The sequence below is a fragment of the Cuculus canorus genome, chromosome 1 (assembly GCF_017976375.1).
Source record: "Cuculus canorus isolate bCucCan1 chromosome 1, bCucCan1.pri, whole genome shotgun sequence".
Lineage (NCBI taxonomy): Eukaryota > Metazoa > Chordata > Aves > Cuculiformes > Cuculidae > Cuculus > Cuculus canorus.
In genome coordinates, this window is record NC_071401.1 from 176,835,469 (window position 1) to 176,857,429 (window position 21,961).

Here is a 21,961-nt window from a genome sequence, read left to right on the forward strand (position 1 = left end):
TTTATGTATCGAGCATCAGAAGCCGCTGGTGGATGGACTATGCAGCATAACTGGATGTATTACTGTACTTAGTTTGGAGCTATCTGAGTAGATTCTGTATTTCCTTTAGAACCTGTTCCTACATAATGAATATTAACATAGTTGTCAAGGAAGTCACTGAAGGCTTTTGATGTGTGCTTGCTTATGAAGTAAACTCCATATTCGTATAGCATTACTTAGAGAAATGAAAAAGTCAATAGGGACTCTTGAATTCAGGAGTCAGACCTAGTCTCTGTTATGGTTTGGTTTTATGGGTTCTGTCAGAGTCAAATGTGTGTAAATAATATGTAGTTTGTTTAATTAACTTGCTTCCTTTGTTGCACTGCTTAAACTGTAGTGCTTATCTCCTTCCATCCTGTCTGTTTGGATTATACTGCATTCTAGGAAATGTTAATACTGCTATCTCTTAACTGATTTTTAGCAATGAATCTATATATGATAATGTAGAATACTTGTAATCTGATGTTCCTATTGCAGCCTTCCATGTTTAATATATTTTTTTAATTCTTGCACTGGTTCTCTTGGAAATAAACTCATAAATACAAGTTTGCTTCATATATTTTGGGCAGCCTTTTGCCCATTTTGCTTTCTAAATTTAGAAACAGCATTCAACAGTAAATCTTTTTACTTTACAGAAAAAGACATGAAGAGCACTTTGTTACATCCAACCTTCAGCAGTTTAAATGAAGACAGCAATGTTTTACAGAAGTCTCTCAGTTTAGAATATACTTTAAATAACCTATCTATAAAGGATGATGGCAATCCACATTCCAGGAAAAAACGTTTTCTTTCCTATCCAAGATATGTAGAAGTGATGGTTACAGCTGACACCAAAATGGTTCGTCACCATGGGCAGAACTTACAACACTACATACTAACACTGATGTCAATAGTAAGTAAACTTAACTGAAATTGCTGATAATTATTAATTTCTTTCTGTTCTGTTGTTTTCTCCTCTGCAACTTTCCTGTCTTCTGGTTTGATTGAATTCTGTATTAAAGCAAAGAGATTCTATAAACATAAAAAAAATAGTAGGGACTTCAGATTATGGATTTTTTCAGTTTAATGTGATGAGGTGTGTAGGTGAAATGCTGTGACCTATTTCCTGATTTGCTGTTGTGTTAGAAGAATTCTTAAGCTTCAGTGAGTTAAGCATATGGATTAATTACAGCAGACAGAGGTTAAGACTGAAAAAACGCTTTGTTATAGTAATCATAGTTTTTTGAGTAATATCAAATAAATATGGGTTGGACTTCGAGTTGGCATCGTTTAGCTGAGCTCTGTCTGTGGTGAATTCTTTCTTGAGCCAAGAGTCACTTCTCGTATTGATTAAGGATTCAGTAAAAAGCTCTGTAAAATCAAAAGGGTTGTCTATTGAACCAATTTTTAGGAGAAGGCACACTAGAATATTGTGCATAGTAATTATTTCTAGATTTCTGTCCTTCTGTCTATTCAAGAAGCTTAATTTATATGAAAATGTGTCTAACATCGAGCTTGCAGAATAGCTTTCTAGTTTCCACTGGGATCAAATATTTTGCTTCATAGAAATGTCCGGTGCCATTTAAGATGCCATTGGACATCTGATTGGCATCACCTGCTCCTTCACAAAGGTGTGCAGGTCTCCAGTAGATCGTTTGTTATATCTGCCAGTTCCATGTAGGTGTCTGATGACATATAAGCATATGAATTGATGTGAGATAATGTGTAGTTAAGCAACTGAACTGAGTTCTAATCACTCGAATGTCTAGATCTCCAGTTGATGGCAGTAGAGGTGCTGTCATCTATTACACAGACGTAGACACCAAAATGTAGACGATAGGATTTTCTTTAATTGGTTTATAAGAAAAATAATGAAATTTTAAGGGAGATCAACATACTTTAGTTTGATCAAGTCTTCTGAATTTTTCTGCTGACAGTGGTGTGAGGTTCTGAAAATTCAGGTATTGCAAAAAAAATCAGTATTGAAAGTACAGACTCAGTTTGGAATTCCTTTAGAAACAACTCATCCCAAAAATGCTGTTTTTATGAAGTCACTCTTCTTAATACCAAAATGAAGGTTTGATATTAACAACCAAAATGAAGTAGTCAAAACATTATTTTAAATTTGCAGCTGTTTTTTTACAATGCTTTACAAAAGATGAAATGAAACATTTCTTCTGTAATTTTCATGAGGCACTGTTGTGATTATAGCTAATAAAATTCCTGATGTTCTTAAGAACATTGTTGCTGTGTCGGTAGATGTTGTACGTTTAATCACTGTTCCTTACAGTGCAATGATTGTGTCTTTATTTACATAATTGGACTTGTACTAGATAAATAGGATATGCATTGTTTAATTGCTAGAGAGTCTATACAAACTGTTTTGAAGGTCTAGCATTTAACATATACATGTATGAGTGAAAGAATACCAGTTTGTTGCTAAAAACTTGTTATTTCATTCTTGCATTTACCTTTCTATACTGTAAAACTAGGACTTTGGGCAGTTATGGCTGGCTTTCAGGTAGTGACACACAGTAAAACACTACATCTTTAATGTGAATTTAATATGTTTATCTACTGTGGTATTCAGTAAGATATATAGCTGATATCTTCTGGCAGCTCTTATTCCACATGTACATCTGCTACTTCTGAAGATAATCCTGAAACAAAAGTTTGTTAGAACTTTATTTATAGAAATACTTAGCTTTATGTTCTGCTCTTTAAATGCAGATTTTTTTTAAAAAAAATATAAAATCAGATCTTAATTCTGAAAGATTTTCTTCACAATGCGTTTAACTTCTTCCCCACTGCCCCAAGAATGCATATCTCATCTCATATCCCTCCTCTTTGAAACATTTCAGCAATGTAATAGAATCACAGAATCATAAGTTGTAAGCAACTTTTGGATATAATCTGATCCAACCCTCTAATCACATATTTTATTTGTTTGACAAAGCAATGCATATGAAGACACAGTCTTCAGTCTCTTCTATTCATTCTCCTTCCCATAATAGTTATTTTTCTGTAAGCTAGTAATAAATATGAAAATAGGAAGACAAAGGACTGCCACTCTTTGCTGTGTAATCTGTATTAGTATTCACCAGTATGCAGATGAGTAACTTCTTGACCCACAGCCTATAAGTGTTTGAAATAGAACAATTTTAGTCTTATTTCATTACTCATAAAGGGAAGAAACTATTAAATTTTATCGTTTCTGCCATCATGCAGATAGCTTTGATTGTTAAATTTAACTTGTACTTTTATATGGTTAAGCAACTTCTTCTGTTACAGGAAACTGTCAGCTTGCTGGCATTTTAAATGAATCAAGCATTATACTCTACTCTTATAATCATTATGAAACTTTTAAGGATATTCAGTTTAGGCTTGGATTTTAAAGAAGCCTAACAAGTTGAAGCGTGTGAATTCCATTAAATTTTAATGAAGCTTAAACATCTAGTCCCAGAAGAACCTTTGAAATCTGGACCATTTTTCTTCCTTTTTTTGTTTTTGGTGTCAGCAAAGTCACCAAAGTAGACTTGCTGCTGTAAGATACTGGTTTATGAGTGGAAAATAAGAACTGAAATATGCCACTAAATATTTTTAGGGTTTTAAGTGTCTTGTCACCCATCCAATTCAACCTGAAAAGGCTTAACTCACAGCATGCAAATAATCCCATTGAACTGAAACTGGAATACATTTTCTTATTTATTTAAAATTGCATAAATCTTGGCAAGATAAGTGTTTACAGCATTTACACTATGTCTTGGAAATACTCGTTCTGATTGAAATATGAATTTAAAAGTAGAGTACTTTGCCATATAACTTTATAAAAACTTGTGTTGAAATACAATAGTGTCATTATTTAAAGTGAAATGGTAAATAAAATTATAACGAAGTCTGTGATTGCTTGACTCACAATGTACTTTCTTCTTCCTCTGAGTGTTGCATCAGCAGAGCAGGCAATAAGTGCGCCTTAATAGATTTAGTAGCTGGAGGACTCTGTCATAAGCACATTATGTTGGGACAGTTTGAAGTCCCTAACACAAAGGCTTGATCTTAGCGACTGAAATAATTCATTAAGACACTGGAGTTTACTGTAAAAGTACCAAACCCTCATCAAATTTGGTTCTATGATACATTTTTGAGGTACTGTCCTCATTTTCTGAATCAGGATTCCTGACATCCTTTTAAGAAATATGCTGCTTATATAGTTATTTTCATAGTAAGAAACTTCTTGGTCTGTCCTTAGACTATGCAGCAAGAACTACACTTGTTGCTTATCTTGACATATGGGTATCTGTATGGGCCTGAAAAAACCCTACTGTTTTTTAAATTGTGACTGCTCTTGTGTTACAGCTCCAGGGTGCCTGTATATTAAATGTCATAGTGCCTCACTACATCTTGAGGTCCACCAGTTAATACACAGGTGGAAATTTTACAGTATGTAGGCAGGTACATACTTGCCCATCTTTACTGTTCATAGTGCTATTTACTGCTGTTGTCACCTAAGTGGTGGTGGGCATGGTTGTTGATTAGGTATTTAATCATAGAATGCTTTGGGTTGGAAGGGAGCTTTACAGGTCATCTTGTTTCCCACCCTCCCCCCTGCAGAAGCAGGAGACATGTTCAACTAAATCAGGTTGCTCTCAGCTCCATCCAACCTGACCTTGAATGTTTCCAGCGATGGGGATGCCACTGTCTCTCTGGGCAACTCATTACAGTACCCTCATTGTAAAATCTTTCTTCCTTATATGCGGCCTAAATCTACCATCCCTCCGTTTACAACCATTACTTCTTGTTCTATTATAACAAGCCTTGCTAAAAAGTCTGTCCCTGTCCTTTGTATAGCCCCCCTTTAAGTTTTTGTCTTTGATTTTCTTCTCAGTACAACAGAACTCAAGGTCTGTCCCTATGGTGAAGCCTCAGTATTATTTAATTATACGAAGGTCTTTCTCTGAGCTACAAGGGAATTGTCTCATGTATAAGAAGGAGATGTTTTGCCAAGCAACACCCATACATCTTTATCTTAGTAGCTTCCAACGACTAGAGAAGCCTGACTATGGTTGTACCTTGTGAAATGATATTCTCAGTTAGCTCCTTTCAGATACTGAAGGGAGGATGCTTTTACATCTGAGCTGCGCATGATGCCATTTGATGTGATCAGATTATAGCCTTGGTGCATATTTTCATCAAGAGGTTGTGTATGATGATGACTCATCACCATTTAGAGAGTTACAGCAATATTAAAGGAATATCTTTGCAGCTGTCTCATTTCCAAGGTAAGAAATAAGACAGAGAAGAGATGTTCCTAATATGGTGACTCAGCCTTTAAAAGGAATGTATTCTTTCTTTTTGCTTCCACTAGGGCCCTATAGGGAGTCAGCTGGAACCTCTACTTGGTTAACTTGGGGGATGTTAGATTGGAGAGGACTTGGATGAAGGGACAGGAGATGACCTTAAACTGGTAGGAAAAAGGAGTAACTCTGAGGTCTGTAGGTATACTTGTGCAAATATGCATGAGAATTCTCTGCTGGCATTAGGTTTCACCATTGAAATCACGAATTTGTACAGAAATATGGATGGAGCAAAATAGGAGTAACACCAGCAGAAATAGCACAACTCTTTCTCATTCTTACAGTGAAGCAATAAATGCTGTGATGACTCTTTTTTTCATCTCATGACTTAAGACAATTCTGCTGTCTCACAACATATATGACAGAAGCAGGATATGGCAGTGGAAGAGGTGAAAGAGAAATCTCCCAGATCCTGGATATCTCACAGCCTTTCAGCACTACAAGGATAAATAAGAGATTGTTGGAGCCTGCAAAAGACATGTGAGCCAAGGGATGTGTTTCTTTCAAGGGATGTGAATATTCTCCTGCTACCATGGTTGTGTGTTACAGACAACACAAAAGAAAAAGCAGCCTTGTGATACCATATTTATGAGAAAAGAGCTGAAGAAATCCAATTTGATTTCAATTTTTACTTTTTTTGTTTGGATTTTTACATTTGCTTATCTTCCAGCCTCTATTTGTACTTGCTTGTTTGCTAGCCCCTTTTCTAAACAGGGTATTTTGCCACAATTCGCAGTCTCACTTTAATGGACAGTTAAAACAGGGACATCAATAGAAATTAAACTTTGATGTGACCAAGTTACTTCTAGTCAGCTGGCAGCCACAGCTGTGATGGTGACAAGATCTGACTTAATCCTTGAGAATTTCATGAAGATGAAAGCTGTGCTCCTTCCGCTGAAGGGTAACTAGTTTCATTTAAATATATATTTTTTCCCTTTCTTTTTTTCTGTGTGGTCTGAACTATTTTGTAGTGTGGATGCTGGTTTTAAGAGTGGAAACATCTCTTGAAACTAGTTTCCCTTTGTCTTCGCTGTTGCCTCCTACTCCTGTGAAGCCCAGATTTAGATCACTGTAAAGTAGATCTGGAAATGTTAAAGAAATGGTGTATTCTATCAAATTCCGATCCCATTTCATCATCCTTTTTCATGAACGCTTCCAATAAGAGACCATTGAAAGAGGTATCCGGAAGCACGGAATACTTGATTTTAATTAAAAAAGTAAAGGGATAAGTATCTCATATTCCATATCCTTCATACTTCTGTGCGTTGACCTGTCATTTCAAGTGTAAATTGATGATTTTAGACTGTACAGTTCCCTAGGTAAATCTTCAAGTTTGGTTTGTAGTTTTCAACTCAGGATTTTTCTCTTCACACATGTTCAGACACCCTGTAGAATATATCTTACTTTACTGGTTAGGGCATCTAAATATCAGCACAGAGTCTTGCTCTTTGGGCTTTTGAAAACAGTGGTGGTAAATGAATGTTTTGGAGGTCACGAAAGAGACCATATTTTAACCCAAATATAGGGTTTATGAGAGACTGTATACTTTAGATTCTGGGAATAGCTGCTGGCCTTGGGCATCCAACTGATATGATTTCAGGCCTCAGTAGCCTTTTTGACAGAGGTAGCCAGTTCAGATGGTGCATGAATATGGTGTTGAAGATCCTGCAAAAGATTCTCTTCAGGTATGCAGTGAGGTACAAATTCTATTTAGAAACTCCTGGAACACACAATGGAGCTTACAGGAAAGCTGGGAAGGTGGGCCTCTTTATCAGGGTGTGCAGTGATAGGACAAGGGATAATGGTTTTAAATTGAAAGAGGGGAGATTTGGATTAGAAATTATGAAGAAATTTTTTACTGTGAGAGTGGTAAGGCACTGGAACAAGTTGCCCAGAGAAGCTGTGCTTGCCTCATCCCTGGAGGTGTTCAAGGCCAGGTTGGATGAGGCTTTGAGCACCATCATCTATTGGAAGGTGTCCCTACCCATAGTAGTGGGGCTGGAACTGAATGATCTTTAAGGTCCCTTCCATCCCGGACCATTCTATGATTCTATGATCCATCAACTATGGTAATAACCATAAACAAGAAATGCTAAGTTTTAATCCTGGGAAGGCTCCATCTTAGACTCCTTGCCCAGCTTATTCATGTCACTCAGGATCAGAAATGAGTCTTCCTCTCATATACTATACTACAGAAGGCATTTGAGAAACTGAGGAGTAACATTGCACTGAAGGTTGATAGTCACAGTTTAGGCTCTCGTGGTATTATTTGACGTTAGCTGAAGCTGATTAACATCCCCACCCAATTCTCATTCTCTTTGCTGCTTTCACCTGATAGATGCCCTTGCAGAACTGGATGAATCCTGTGTCTGTTTTTGTCCACTGTGTCAAGTGTCACTACTTCAGACGACCTGCATGCTCTTTACTTGACAGCCAGTGAAATGCAGCTGTTCCCTGAAATTCAGAGCTTTCTGTTCCAAAACGAGACATTAACTAGACTGCTTTGCAAGTTACTTGAAAGATGTTTCTGACCAATCTAGTGGCGTTCTATGATGGAGTTTCTGTGAGAGAGTGACTGCGTCAGTGGATGAGGGAAGAGCTGTGGATGTCATCTAACTTGAATTCTCTAAGACATTGGATACAGTCCCTCACAATGTTCTGGCTGCTAAATTGGAGACGTGAGTTTGATGGGTGGACTGTTAAATGGGTAAGGAATTAGCTGGATGGCCAAGTCCAAGGAGTTATAGTCAGTGGCTCGATGTCCAAGTGTAAACCAGTAATGAGTGGTGTCCCTCAAGAGTCCCGTAAGTAAATACTATTTACTCTCTTTATCAATAACGTAGTGGGATTGAGTGTACCCTCTGCAAGTCTGAAGATCACACCAAGCTGAGTGACTCAGTTGATTTGCTTTAAGGGAAGGATGCTACCTAGACAGGCTTGAGGAAAGGACCCATGTGAGCCTCAGGAAGTTCAACAGGGCCAAGTTAAAGGTCTTGCAGCTGGATTGAGGCAATTCCCAGTATTGATACAGACTAGGAAATGAATGGGTTGACAGCAACTCTGCATAGAAGGGCTTTGGGATACCGGTGGATGAAAAACTGGTCATGAGCCAGCATTGGGTACTTGCAGCCCAGAAGGCCAACCGTATCCTGGGCTGCACCAAAAGAAGCATAGATAGCGGGTTGAGGGAGGTGATTCCTCCCTTCTGCTCTGCTCTCATGAGGCCCTATCTGGAGAACTGCATCTAGCTCTGGGGTCCCTAGTATGAGAAAGACATGTACCTATTAGAGTGAGTCCAGAGGAGGGGCACAAAAATCATCAGAGTGTTGGAATATCTCTTCTATGAGGAAAGGCTGAGAGAGTTGTTCAGCCCAGAGAAGAGAAGGCTCCGGGGAGATCTTATTGCAGCCTTTCAATTTATGAAGAGGGCTCATAAGATTGAGAGAGACTAAGGCCTGCAGTTAGCAGGATGAGGGGTAACAGTTTTGAACTGGAATAGAATGGATTTAGTTTGGATATAAAGAATAAATCTTTTATTATGAGAGTGCTAATACATGTAACAGGTTGTCCACAAGTTGTGGATGAGCCTCATGCTTGGAAGAGTTGAAGGTGAGGTTGGATGGATCTTTGAGCAATGTGATCTAGTGGAAGGTGTCCCTGCTCGTGACCAGGTAAAGTTGGACTGGATGATTGTGTTTAGTGTATTTATATAGCAGTGCCTGTTTCAACATTATAAACTAGACATGAACCTGTCTGGCTTTGCTACCTGTTCCAGGAAAGATCTTTGTTAATGCTATATGCATTATATATGCACGAAATGCATATATGCACGAAATCTTCTTGTATAGGTTTGTGCTCTAACAAATTCTCAGTTATATGTGGCTCTTATATCAGCTTAAGTGCTAGGACAGTGAGTCCTTGGGACAAGCGTCTTCAATTTAAAGCCAAAGATCCTTGCAGAACTCATTTCAGATTCCTCTCTGACATGGTTTTGGAATGCCATATGAACCATCCTCTCTTTCTTCTTTGCTAAAAAAAAATAGAACTTATTTGGACTGGAATTAATCTCCCCTAACCTCGTACATCCGAAAACCTTGTCTCTCTCTGAAGTAAGGGGTAAATAAATGGAATAACTTATATTACTGTCTTGTATGGAAATACCTATATTTAAACATATATCTTCAGATAGGAATGTCTACACAACAGTTCATCCTTTCTCCTTCTCCATTGACTGTTGAAGGAATTTGGACAGCCAGCTTACTTTTAGTTACATGAACTGAGATGTATGTGATAATTGTGTTATGTTATTCTAAGGCGGTAATTCATTGAGGAGCATATGTTGACTGTTTGTGGTCTTTCATGAGGAGGATAAATATCCTCTCCAGGTTTATCAAAGTGGATCAAACTGTAAGAACACATTATAGGCTTGATAATTTCTGGTAGTTTAAAGATAGTTTTGATAGTAGTAAAATGGTAGTTTATTCCATTAAAATTTAGATGAACCCTTCTGCCTATATAGTGGTTGAGCCTTTACAGGCACCTGTTCATTGATAAAGGTATTCTAAATGTGTCTATGCTAAACTGACCTCTTCAGTGAGTGCTTGAGAGATGTTCCTTATTCCCATCTTGAAATAACTGGACACTTGATGGTTAGTAGCCAAGAATGGAGTCCATATGGAAGGAAGCAGACAATAGTTGTGCTGCTCTGAAAGGTGTTGTCCACATGGATTCCAAAACTCAGGCTCCTTCCCTACCCTTATCAAATTTTCTGTTTCTGGCTCATTTATTGATAAAAGAATGAAGGACAACACTGCACATTGTGCTCTCTTCAATTTAGGGAAGGGGAGGATATGAGTCAGTGGGAGCCAGTGCTTTGTCAGTCCCAACTTTATCAGAATTACTGTCTGAGGTACGTAGTATTCATACATAGTAAGGCTGTGGTTTCACAGCAATTTGAGCCAGTTCAAGCGCAGGTTACTTTTGAAAGAAGTCTGTTTTTCTGCACCTTTCCCTCTGTCAGCACCTGTGTGGGAGGGGCTGCACCAGGAATGAGATCATGTTGATTAATATAATGTGATACAAGAAAGGAAAAAAAACTTCTTTGTGCAGCTGAATCTGTTCCTTGATCCTGTAGCCTTGCAGTCTTAGCACATCAGAAGGGAGGAAAGCCAGTACTTCTGCATCTGGTGGCAACTCTTGTGTAGACAAGGCTGTCATTCAACAACTGCTTTAAGCCAAGCTGTAGAATCCATATGGATAGGATGCCTGCAGCTGTTATTGTGAATGCATAAACTGGATAAACTTTTCTACTGCTTTTATGATGTATAACTTCAAAAGTTATACACTTTGGTGTATGGGATTGACTCATGATTTTTACTGTCTGTCTACAAGATTTTATATAAAAAATACCTGTTGAGTATGTGAATATGAACTTTATGAATGAGGAAAAAAACTTTCAATGTGTCATTATATTTCCAATAGAGATTTAAAACTCTGTCTAGCTTCCACGAAAAGCAAGGCCAAAAGCTTATTGTTTCAAAGTTGCTTTCTAAAACCCTCTAATTTTTTAGGTATGGACAAATCCTCTGCATAAACTTGTCTATGACAGTCACAGTGACATTACTTTATTTTATCAATAAACTACGAGTTTTACAGTGTATAATAAGTATACTTTGTACATTAGCATTTCAACGTGGTGTCTAAATGTTTGGAAGTAAATACAAACTTATAGCTATTTTCATATTAAACCCTGCATTTTTTTTCATTTGAGACTCTTTTAGGATAGTTACTTTTTATGTGGAGGTTAGTATTGGAAAACAGCATGTGTGCCTGTTCTGATCTTTTTGTGTATATTAAATACAAGCTATTTTGAGGTAGCATCATAGTTTAAAAACTGGTCAACTATCTTTGATTTGTCACCGTATCCGTGGGTGGAAAGGTACAGACAGAACCATGAGATCTGTGCATAGCGACTTGTTTTTCTTTGATAAATAGTTTGCATATGGAAAAGAGAGAAGTTTTATCAGGTGAGTTTAATATTCTAATCTTCTGACTTTTTTCTCTTTAGGTTGCAGCAATCTATAAAGATTCAAGTATTGGAAATCTTATAAATATAGTTATTGTAAAATTAATTGTAATTCACAATGAACAGGTAGGAAAAATAAATATCGAAAAGATTTCTTTCTAGTAGAAGAAACAAAATACATGAATTGCTGTTATAACGCCTAAGTTTAAAATGTTTTTGGTTTAGATACAAAATGTTTTTTTAACTCAGTTTCTGTTTGGGTTTTTTTGTTAAAATAGGAGACTAAATGTCAAATGTGTGGTTAACTGCAGAGCCTTTATCTTTATTTATGCCTATATTTCCCCATGTCTCTATTAGCACCTCCTGTTAACCTAAATGGACATAAATCCAATAGTATGTGAAAGCTTATGGCATAACTACCTAAAGTGTGGTTATATGCATGGAAACATGACAGGGAAATGACAGCTTTTATAATGGGTTTTGATGGAGGGTTTTCAGCCTTAACAGCTGTAATATTTTAAGATTGTAAGAAGCAGATGCTTTTCATATGCACAGTTTTATATTTATTTATCATTGTCTTCTCATGCTATTTTTTTAAGATTTAACATGTGGTGCATGCTCACATAGATTGATTAAAATAGTGACTTCTCATGACTGATGACTTGTAACTAAATTAAGACCCGAACCTGCAAACAAATCTGTGTGAGTAAACTAATACGGAGTCCTGCTGACTTCCTTTCTGTGCACGGTCATTGTTTTGCAGATTAGGGGCACAAATGAAAAAGCAGTAAGTGGAAGTGCATGATTTTAAAACTCTTATTTGTTTATTTGTGCCATTTCTTGCATAGGAAGGACCAGCTATCACTTTTAACGCAGCTACTACTCTTCGTAATTTTTGCTTATGGCAGCAAGCACAGAACACTTTGGATGATTCTCACCCTTCTCATCATGATACTGCTGTTCTTATCACTAGGTAAAGTATCTGAAATAGCTGTAATTACTCAGTTAGGTGAGACAAATGTTTCAGTTTCTTTTTTACATCATCATTTTTTAGCTATTCCACTGGTATTGTTTATAGGTAACTGAAGTGGATAAAGACACTCTTGCACTTCTCAAACTACTGATTATCAATACTGAAGCAACTACTCAGGTAGTGCTATGTTGGTAGCTACCCATCTGATGAACATTTCATTAAAGATAATGGAAATAAATTAGACTTGGAATTGTTACAAGGAAATTAAGTCTTTGTATGCATATATGATGGGGACAGGCTGTTGTACATATTAGAATCAGATGCAAGTTGCAGTGACAGTCAGCTCCTGATAACCCAGGTGTAATTAGAGCTACCAAAAGCTTACCAATGGAAAACATTTAAATATTAATATATATTCTTCCTGTACACTGCCCTCAGTGAAGGTTCTGATGTTCATTCACTGGCGTATATTCTCTCTTTGCTGTTTTTTGTCATTATTTTGTTCCCCCCAGTGTTCAATTTGGGCACACTCTAGTACTTCAAACTGGTCAATATTTGTCTGGAATTTTATGTTGTTATTTTGGCAGATGGTCCACTACATAAGATGGTTTCAAGTATACTACAGTCTGTATGTTTTTCAGCAGCATTTCATGCTTGATCTACCTTCTGCATTGTAGAGAAAGAATCTAGTATTTGAAATTTTATTCTTTGCAAGCTAGGTAGAAATCAATACTGTGAGCTTAGTCTGGTGAATTTAAATTACTTTTCACTGGAGTGCAAATTGCGTGAATGGACTGTAAGATTAAAAATTAAGAGTCAGACTTGCAGTTGCTGTAATTAGTATAGCAACAGTGAAGTAGTTTAAAATTTGTCTTTTACTGGCTTTAATAATTTTAAATAAATCTTTTCCTTCAAGGGAAGATATCTGCAGAGCTAGAGAGAAGTGTGATACTCTTGGTGAGTTTTTTTTAATTAGTATGATTTTATAACAGAAAATCTTTAAAAGAATTCCACTGTAGGGGGGGGAAATCAATTAGGAGCAAATCAGAAAATAGATGCAAAGTTTAAGTCACACAGACCAAAAAAAAAAAAAGTCAAATTCTCAATGCTGTTCTGCCCTGGCATGTACTTCAGTGCGAAGTGGTTGTTCATTTTATGTAAATTTGCTGCACAGTTGAGGCATGACTTTGAACTCAAGTGCCATAGTGTTTATTTGTAGAGGCACACATAAAAATTAATTCTGTTAAGCTTTTATATAAGGATTCAATTTTGCAGGTTTAGCAGAGCTAGGTACAATGTGTGACCCACTACGCAGCTGTTCTATAAGTGAAGAAAATGGATTGAGTGCCGCTTTTACTATAGCGCATGAGCTTGGACATGTGTAAGTAACTATTTCCCAGCAGGTAAATTTTTGTTTCCTTTTGAATATGACCAATTTCCAGTTATGGACTCTACCTTTCTAAGAGGGCACATTCTGCTGCGTCCTTTTGAGGACAGTTGTTAATTTTGCCCTTTTCAGTGAGCCAACTCTGCCCAGCACCTAGAGGCAGCGAAATTGTGAATTCTGTAGCCTGGCTGGTTGGAATCTTGAACTATGGGAGATACTGGCCATACAGCTGTATTTTGTCCTGTTGTCATATGAACTGGTTTGGACACTGGGACAGGTGTCTTAGTTGTGGAACGTAGTCCTGTTAACTCCAATTGCATTCTAGCCTGACAGGAATTTACCGTTAAGCAAAGACAACTGTTAATATAACGCAGAAATATTCTTCCTTGTGTTTGATCCTTTCAGAATACAATAGAGTTACAGAAAAAGAAATACTTTACACAGAAAAATAAGAGGAGATGACAGCATTTTATTTTATGAAGCATACCTCATCAGTGATGGCAGAAAGGTGTTATACTCTAGCTCCATGAGGCATGCCACAGTATAGGTAATGATGATGTTAGACAGCTCAGTAGCTAGCTTGTTGATTTTCATGTGCCTGGAAGTTCATTTGTCATGGTGCTTCAACTGAAATACAAAATAAGTTTATTGCATAAATATGGTATTGATGTGCTCTGTAGTCTGTTACTGAATAGTAAGAGTTATGATGTGAATACTGGAGTAATACGTTACAGTGTAGCAATGGCCTGTATATTCAGTTGAGGAGAGGCGTTGTTCATTTAAAGTGTCACACTCCCAAAATACTAGAATTTTTCTGGTGAGCTAAAGAACTATGTAATTGTAAAATTCTTACTGTGCCTAGCTATCTATATATACACACAAGGTCCAATGCAAAAAAAAAAACCCCTGAGACTAACCCTATAGCTTGGGAGCCAAGAGTGGAGGAGGAGAGACAAAGAGATGGTTATAAAGCATTTTCTAACCTATCACAGTGAGACAAGGCTCAACCTGATCACTTCACTCAGTACGAGTGGACACAGGTTCAAATATAGATGTCTTCTTGCCTGCGGTTAGAAAATGCCAGTGTGCAAGAGTGAACAGTGGGTTGACGTCAAGATTTCCTGTGAAACCAAAGAAATCGATGATAAACTTTTCAACTATTATCTGAAGCTTATGGTGAAGAGATCCCAAAGATCAAGTTGGTGCGCAAAAGAACCCATTTTCTGTTGGTAGATGATGTGAAACCCAAAATGATGGAGATCCTCAACAGCCTTTCAGAAAATGATCTACGAAATTGCTTTGAACATTGGCAGCATCATATGCAACTGTGTCAGTTCAGAAGGGAGCTATTTTAAAGGTGATCGTGGTCGGTTTTCTTAACTTGTTAAATAAAAAGTTACAGGCACAGTCTGGGTTTTTTTGTGTCAGACCTTGTGTATGTGTCTGTGCATATAATAAGGAGCATTTTGGATAAGGAGAGAATTTTATAGGGTACTCTAAAGATACTTATTGCCATAATGTCAGATAATCATAGTAAGTGAGTCCTACTAAATTTTAAGGCAAAAATAAAGTTAAGTTTGAAAATAAACTGAAAACTCACACATTTGCTGCTACAACAGAGTTTCGATTAACTATTGCTGAATTTGTTTTGGAGTTTGTCTGTTTTACTTTTTAGATTTAATGTGCCTCATGATGACAGTTTCAAGTGTAAAGAAGCTGGAATTAAACATCAATACCATGTGATGGCTCCAACTTTAAATTACCATACAAGTCCATGGACATGGTCAAAATGCAGTCAAAAATATATCACTGAATTTCTTGAGTAAGTATCAATATAATGCTGTGTTTTTTGTGGGGTTTGGGTGGGGTGTTTGGTTTTTTTTTAATCTATTTCATGTCTTTCTGGGAAGTATTTTATAGGTATTTCTTTAATACCAATTTTGTGGTGTTCTTAGGTTTAACCACTGACCTCTAGGGCCTTGGTCCTCCAAAAAAATATATGTTTAAGTCTTTGGAGGATTCGTGACTTTATTAAAGTTGAATTCAACACATGAAGCTAAGATTATTTTTTTGTTTCAATATAGTGGTGTTGGTTATTGAAAATATCTTTACTATGATTTTAGTAGATCAGAATTGAAACTCTGTATTTTCAGAAGTTTTTATTTAAAAAAAAAAGGTGGCAGGTATAATTTAGGCAGTACCCTCTTTTTATCCTGTAAGAATGTGAAAATGAGAAGTGACAGACAGAAAGCAAAAGAACTTAAGCTTTCTGTGGTGGATATAATGCAGAATCCATAAAAAAAAAATAAAAAATTGTGACCTTGTTTATTTTGCTAGTTGTAGTGAAATCACTAGGTAGGCGTGTAGGCATGCAGACCCTTAATTCCACTGAGACATGCATGTGTTAGTGTTGTGCGAGTAAGCTCTCAATGAATTAATAGCGACTTATTCACATTTTGATCCTGTTCTTACAACAGTACTGGTTATGGTGAATGTCTGCTAGACAAACCTAGTGGAAAAATATATGATCTTTCATCTCAGCTGCCTGGGTCAATGTATGATGTCAATAAGCAGTGTGAACTTATGTTTGGTGTTGGATCACAAGTGTGCCCATATCTGGTGAGTAAACAACATGCAAGTCATGCTCAATTTATGCTAAAATAAATGTTGAAAGCTAGGTTTAGAAATGATATCTCGGATCTTCTGGTTTTGGAAGAATTTTGTCCTGAAATATGTCAAAGTTCAGATTCTATTCTGTTGAAGGGGAACGATTTCACTGGAGAGCATTGCAGCTTCATCTGCTAGAAATATATAGAATTCAAAAGTAAGATGAATTAATTTTGAATTGCCCATCTGTGAAGGTGATAATTCCTTTAAAAGATTTAAAGCTGCATAAATTTAGGCTTCCGGAAGCTACTGAAAGAAAATAATTTCAATGCTTTCAACAGATGTTTTCACATTATAGCTCCTATTTTACATTACCAGTATTTCTTATCTGCTTCTTTCAGTACTTTTTAAAAAATTATAACTTGAAAGTTAATATGCGAATACAAATATTTGTTCTAAATGCTTGGTCCAAAGGTTGGATGTAACAGATGATGTTACTGAAGACTGCTTTACACGTTTGTGATCCGTAAATGTTATTTGTCCATTAAGAATCTGTTAACAATTTGAAAAGGAGGCTTTCTTCTTAATTTTCTAGTCAGTGAATTTAAGAATTCTAGTTAAAGTCTTTATCTGGCAACTATACTCAAACTGTGCTGCATAATCTCAAGCATAACCTCTTACATACTTTTTAATTAAATTTTCTACTGAATTAGAAGTAATGGATAACTTCATTTTCTAATGGAATCAGTTTAAATATTCCACATTCCCACCTGGTCTTAAGCAAAATCAATTTTTGTTTTGTTGGGTTTTATTTTATTTGGGTTTCTTTTTTTTGAGTCTTATCTGTGAAAGTGCTAGTGCTAATAGCAAACAGTAAGCCTGTGTAGGATGAGAAAACAATAAATATAATCAAACTAATGTCTAATATTGTGTTTAATGTACAACAAAAATAATCTTGTTTTCTTTTTAGAAACAATGTAAACGCTTGTGGTGCACAAGCACAGAAGGTGTTCACAAGGGTTGTCGTACTCAGCACATGCCTTTGGCTGATGGAACAGTTTGTGGTGTGGGAATGGTAAGCCTTCATTTGTTTCTTGGGACTTGTGTATAACAAAATTGTTCATGTAAATAAAGATCAGTGCTGGCTGTGTGCCAATAACTTACTGCGCCTGTAGCTTACTGATTGTGTGAACAGTAATAGAATGTGATGGAAACGGAAGTACTGGTGGGGGCTATTGAATCTAGAGTTATCAGTGAAGATATGAGGGCTTTAGTTTTGGATTTGTATGTGGTTTGGGAAGTGAAAATTAGGTGCTTGAGTTCTTTGCTGATCTAATCTTTGGTTTCTGTGTCTCACTTCCACCAGCAAAGTAGAAGTATTTTCTTACTTATCAGGGGATTGTGAGAATAAATAGTTAAGAGATTTTTGACATGCCTGTGACAGTGATTATCTTTAGTATGGCTGGTTTATGTTGAGCTGCTTTTAATAGTGCTGTGGGAACCATGATAATTTTTTACCTTTTGATAATTTTATAGATGATTAAAGGTGATTAAAAACTATCTAGTCTAATTGCTATGTGTAGCTGGCTGCTACACTTCACTCAGTTATTACTGAATTTTACCCAATAACTTTTAATCTTTACAGACTGGCTTTTTTTTTTCCTTCTGTTTGGTAAACAGATAGAGGTAAGGAACTTGAAAATACAGTCCTAAGGGAGAACTATTTAGTGAGTGAACTGTCTCAAATGGTTTCTTTCCCTTTTGCCTGATTAGGAAAAGTTATTTGAAGCTTGCAGTGGAAGCTTTCCTTGATTAAATCTTATGCATGCAGCTGGTGTTAGTGTTTATCCCATTTTTCAGTCAGGAAGGAAGTTCATCTTTTATATAAAACTTCATGTTTAATCTTTACATTCAGTTGACTTGATTCTAATTTGCCAACAGCAGAGGACTTCTTTTATAAAAGAACACAAAAACCTATTTTGCGCAATTACTGCAGTGAAACCAGTACTCTGTAGGAAGTGAAGAGCTAATTACAGTCATTACCTCTGAAAGATGTAAGAAAGAACAGCAATTAATCTGATAAATTGTCATCTGTTCTTGTCTAAGGGACGAGCTCCTTTCAAGCTCAGTCAGCAAGTTTCTGTTGACGTTAATAGGAATAGGACATGGTGACTAGTAATTGTAATTAATATTTGCTGGCAAGCTAAATAAATTTATTTGCAGCATTTTTGCTGTGAATAGGGAAAAGATCCCTTTAAGGCATTTGTAATTTTAGTGTCAACTTTTTAAGCTTAGATTTCACAATGAGTTCATTTTCACAGTAATCTTTATTTTTTCTTCAGGTTGTATGTCTAATTAGTGGATCTTGCTCTGTGGCCCTCTCTTTATCTTGACTGTGGCAGTCTTTATCTTTCCTTCCACAAAATGCAAGATGTAAATCTTAGCATATCAGACTCAAGTGAACGAACAAACAACTTTTCCTTAGTGCTTGCATTTCCTAATCTTTTTGCCATATGCCATCTATCAGCATGCACGCACATTGAAAGAGAATTATGTTTGGTGTGTCTCATGGTGCACACGCTTGTGGAGCTCAGCGACTTCTTTGTATAATATTAGAAGGTATGGGTAGCATTTTCTTTAAACATTAAAGGGAAAATGCAGCTTAACATTTCAGTGTCTTTTAGAAAATAAAGAAAATCTTTTCTTGGGAATTTGAACATTTCCTGTATTAATTCTGTAGAGTTAATATTATTGATTATCTAGAATTAATATTACTAAAATCTAAAACTTCGTTCATCCTGGAGTTGCTTAGAAAGATTAATTGCCTGTTGGGCTTCTGCTGAAGTATCTGAAAATTTCTCTTCACCCTCTCTTTTTCCAACAAGCAGAGTCTTTAGGTCTGACAGTAGCCTATAGGTAGCTGTTCTGCTGTGTCTGAGAACAGTTTCTTACTCCATTGATGTTCACGTTGTCATCTCATCACTTCAGGTACTTTTAGGTTGCCGTTTTGGCTTCACAAAGATCCATAGGAAGTCTAAGCTTCTGCCAGCTCTTCTAACACCATGTAAATCTTCCCTGAAGCAGAGGATGAGATCTTTAAATTCTTTGGCATTTGGTGCTTCAGGGACAAAATGGTAGTAGATGTATGGAGACAGACCATATGTAAACATGTACGGGTTTGCAGTGGTGAATTTTTCCAACTCATAGGACTGTTTGTCATTGCTTGAAAGTGTATCTGGTGGAGGTTTTTTGTGAGAGTTATTATTAAATACAAAGGAATGCATTCCTGGATTGTCTTCCTAAATACAATCATATGATAAAAACAGAATATAAAGTTTTTATTGAAATGTTATTTTTTTTGTGTAATGAGGCATAATGGCATGAAAGATATGAAATGGCTAGTGGTTTTTCATGTCTTGTCTCTGTAATCAAAGTTACTATGGGATTATCTTCAGAATTAAGAACAATGCATTTGATTAGGCAGAGGTAGCCTGCTCACTGCATGCCACAGTGAATTTCATATAACAGTTGTAATTTTTGTTCCTATGGTATAAACTCTATGTACAAATGAAGAATATAATAAATCTCAATAAGGGAAGTATTTATATGCTGCATTGAGGACAAAAATACAAGAAGAGACCCCAGGTACTACAGTATATGAGAGTTATTTTCTGTTAGCACAGGCACACAGTGAAATATTTGTCTTTTTGGTCTTAAGTTAAAGCGTTAGTCTTAACATCAAGGAAGTGATGATCTGGCCAGTTTGCTGGATCACTTAAATGGTTATATGACAAGATAGATCTAGGGTTTTTGTTCTGTGTTCTTTTGGTCTTGAAAACCACTTGGGTCATATTCTTAGAGGAAGGCATTCAGGGCTGAAACAATAAGTCCCATGTGCGGGAGTTGGTGTGATGAAGAATTATACGGGCAGGCAATTTTCTTGCCAAGTTAGATTAGGAACTCGGGCAGAACTCAAAGGAGAATCATATTCCTGTTTTGAGAGCAAAATGATTGTTACCATATGAGAGTAAGTATCAATATAATAAAAGAATATACTAATGAGGAAGAAAAAATAGCTTCTATCAATTATTTTATGCAGTAATAAAACCATTGAACAACATCTGACTTTTGTATTGTTCAGATCTATCCAGAAAGACTGCACACATAATTTGTATGTTCAGCAAAATCTATGTTAATTGATAGTTCCTACACTAAATTTGTAACATCGTAAGTCTTGAGAAATTCTATGTGATGTTTACATTAGTTTTAAAAAACAGTGGAGTCCTGGAATGATCTTCTTCGGTGTATCAGAGGTTCTTGAATTTTTTCATGTGTCAAGGACTTTAATTACCAAAACAATTCTAGGCTTTCAGGTAATTCAAAGCTGATTTATGTCACGGAAAGCAGAGAGGCAAAGCCTTAGCTTCAGAAATAACAAGCAATTGAGTTGATATAATCCATTCTGATGATTCTAGTGACTGACCCATGTATGCAGTGCAGGGAAGGATGGAATAAGCCACTCTGTCAGTAGGACTAGACGAATCTCTCTTGACAACAAACTTAATGATTAGTCTAATCCTGAGTCTGCAAACAGTCATCTGAAATAAAAAGTCCTCTCTATTGTGTAAGAGCACTGACCCCACATAGTCCATACTGCTCAGTGTCTTGTCTCCAGATGTGGGCAATCTTTGATACTTTAGAGGGTGTTTGAAGGACAAAGTTGAGGGCATATTATCCACATAGATGTCAATAGGAGACATAATGCTGACATTATAGTATCTTGTAAATATTCTATTTTATTATTTAAACTGTTCCACTGTGCTTTGATCAGATACACCACTTGGGATTTTATAAAGCATACAAGTGAATTAGAATTCCAACTGCCATAAGTTATCAATAGGATTAGTGCTGGTAATTCCTGCTGCTTCTTTGGAAATAGTTACACATGCAGCAATCATAATACTTCCATTGAGGCTTTTTAGTCATGTACTTTTTGAGTAACCACCTAAGTGGATAAATACTTGCAAAGTCAGGGACCTGATAGTAAATACTTAGAAGCAATAGACTGATCATTTGTTTCTTCTGAGGAAAAAAAAAGTTAGTAATTAAAACTTTCCATAAGTAACAGTTTACAGGTATGGAGTGGTGAAGTTTCATAACTGACATGAGCACAGCAGAATAGTTTTGCAACCTTTGTCTTCTTAATAATGTAAATTCCAGCAGGTGAAATGCAAATTGCACCTTTATGTAAGCTTTTAGTTGAAAATAGGTAGTTCTTCAGCAGTAAGGAAATCTGAAGTAATGCAACAATCATTGCAATGTAGTATCGTGATATAAGAATTATTTATTTAAACATCAATTAAAGTTTAACAGTAAATTTAATAAATTAGTAGTAAATATATTTTTGTAAAATATAAATAAATAAAAATATAAAATATTTTACACCTGTTTTTGTATATGTGTAAATCTGAGGTTAAGGATAAATCTGTAGCATCATCTTGCTTTAGAATAACCAAGGGCTTAAATGCTTGAAAAATTATGTTATTTTCCCAAACAATCCCACTAGATTTTTACCTTTTGGGGTATTCAAAACACTC

The 21,961-nt window shown here is 36.2% G+C and overlaps 1 protein-coding gene across 10 annotated transcripts in view; it reads left to right on the forward strand.

Moving 5' to 3' along the window:
• ADAMTS20 (ADAM metallopeptidase with thrombospondin type 1 motif 20) overlaps positions 1-21,961 on the forward strand; it is an 87,418-nt gene that overhangs the window by 15,246 nt on the left and 50,211 nt on the right. For 9 of the 10 annotated variants that reach the window (XR_008448153.1, XM_054056067.1, XM_054056073.1 and 6 more), the window contains exons 3-10: positions 675-931; positions 11,440-11,523; positions 12,246-12,370; positions 13,287-13,327; positions 13,646-13,751; positions 15,433-15,579; positions 16,235-16,376; positions 17,335-17,439. Coding sequence is in view for 9 of the 10 variants with exons in the window: in XM_054056067.1 (XP_053912042.1) it covers positions 675-931; positions 11,440-11,523; positions 12,246-12,370; positions 13,287-13,327; positions 13,646-13,751; positions 15,433-15,579; positions 16,235-16,376; positions 17,335-17,439 (1,007 nt within the window). In the remaining variant the exon portion in view is untranslated. The remainder of the gene's footprint in view (positions 1-674; positions 932-11,439; positions 11,524-12,245; positions 12,371-13,286; positions 13,328-13,645; positions 13,752-15,432; positions 15,580-16,234; positions 16,377-17,334; positions 17,440-21,961) is intronic. The other variant, XM_054056071.1, reaches the window with a different exon arrangement.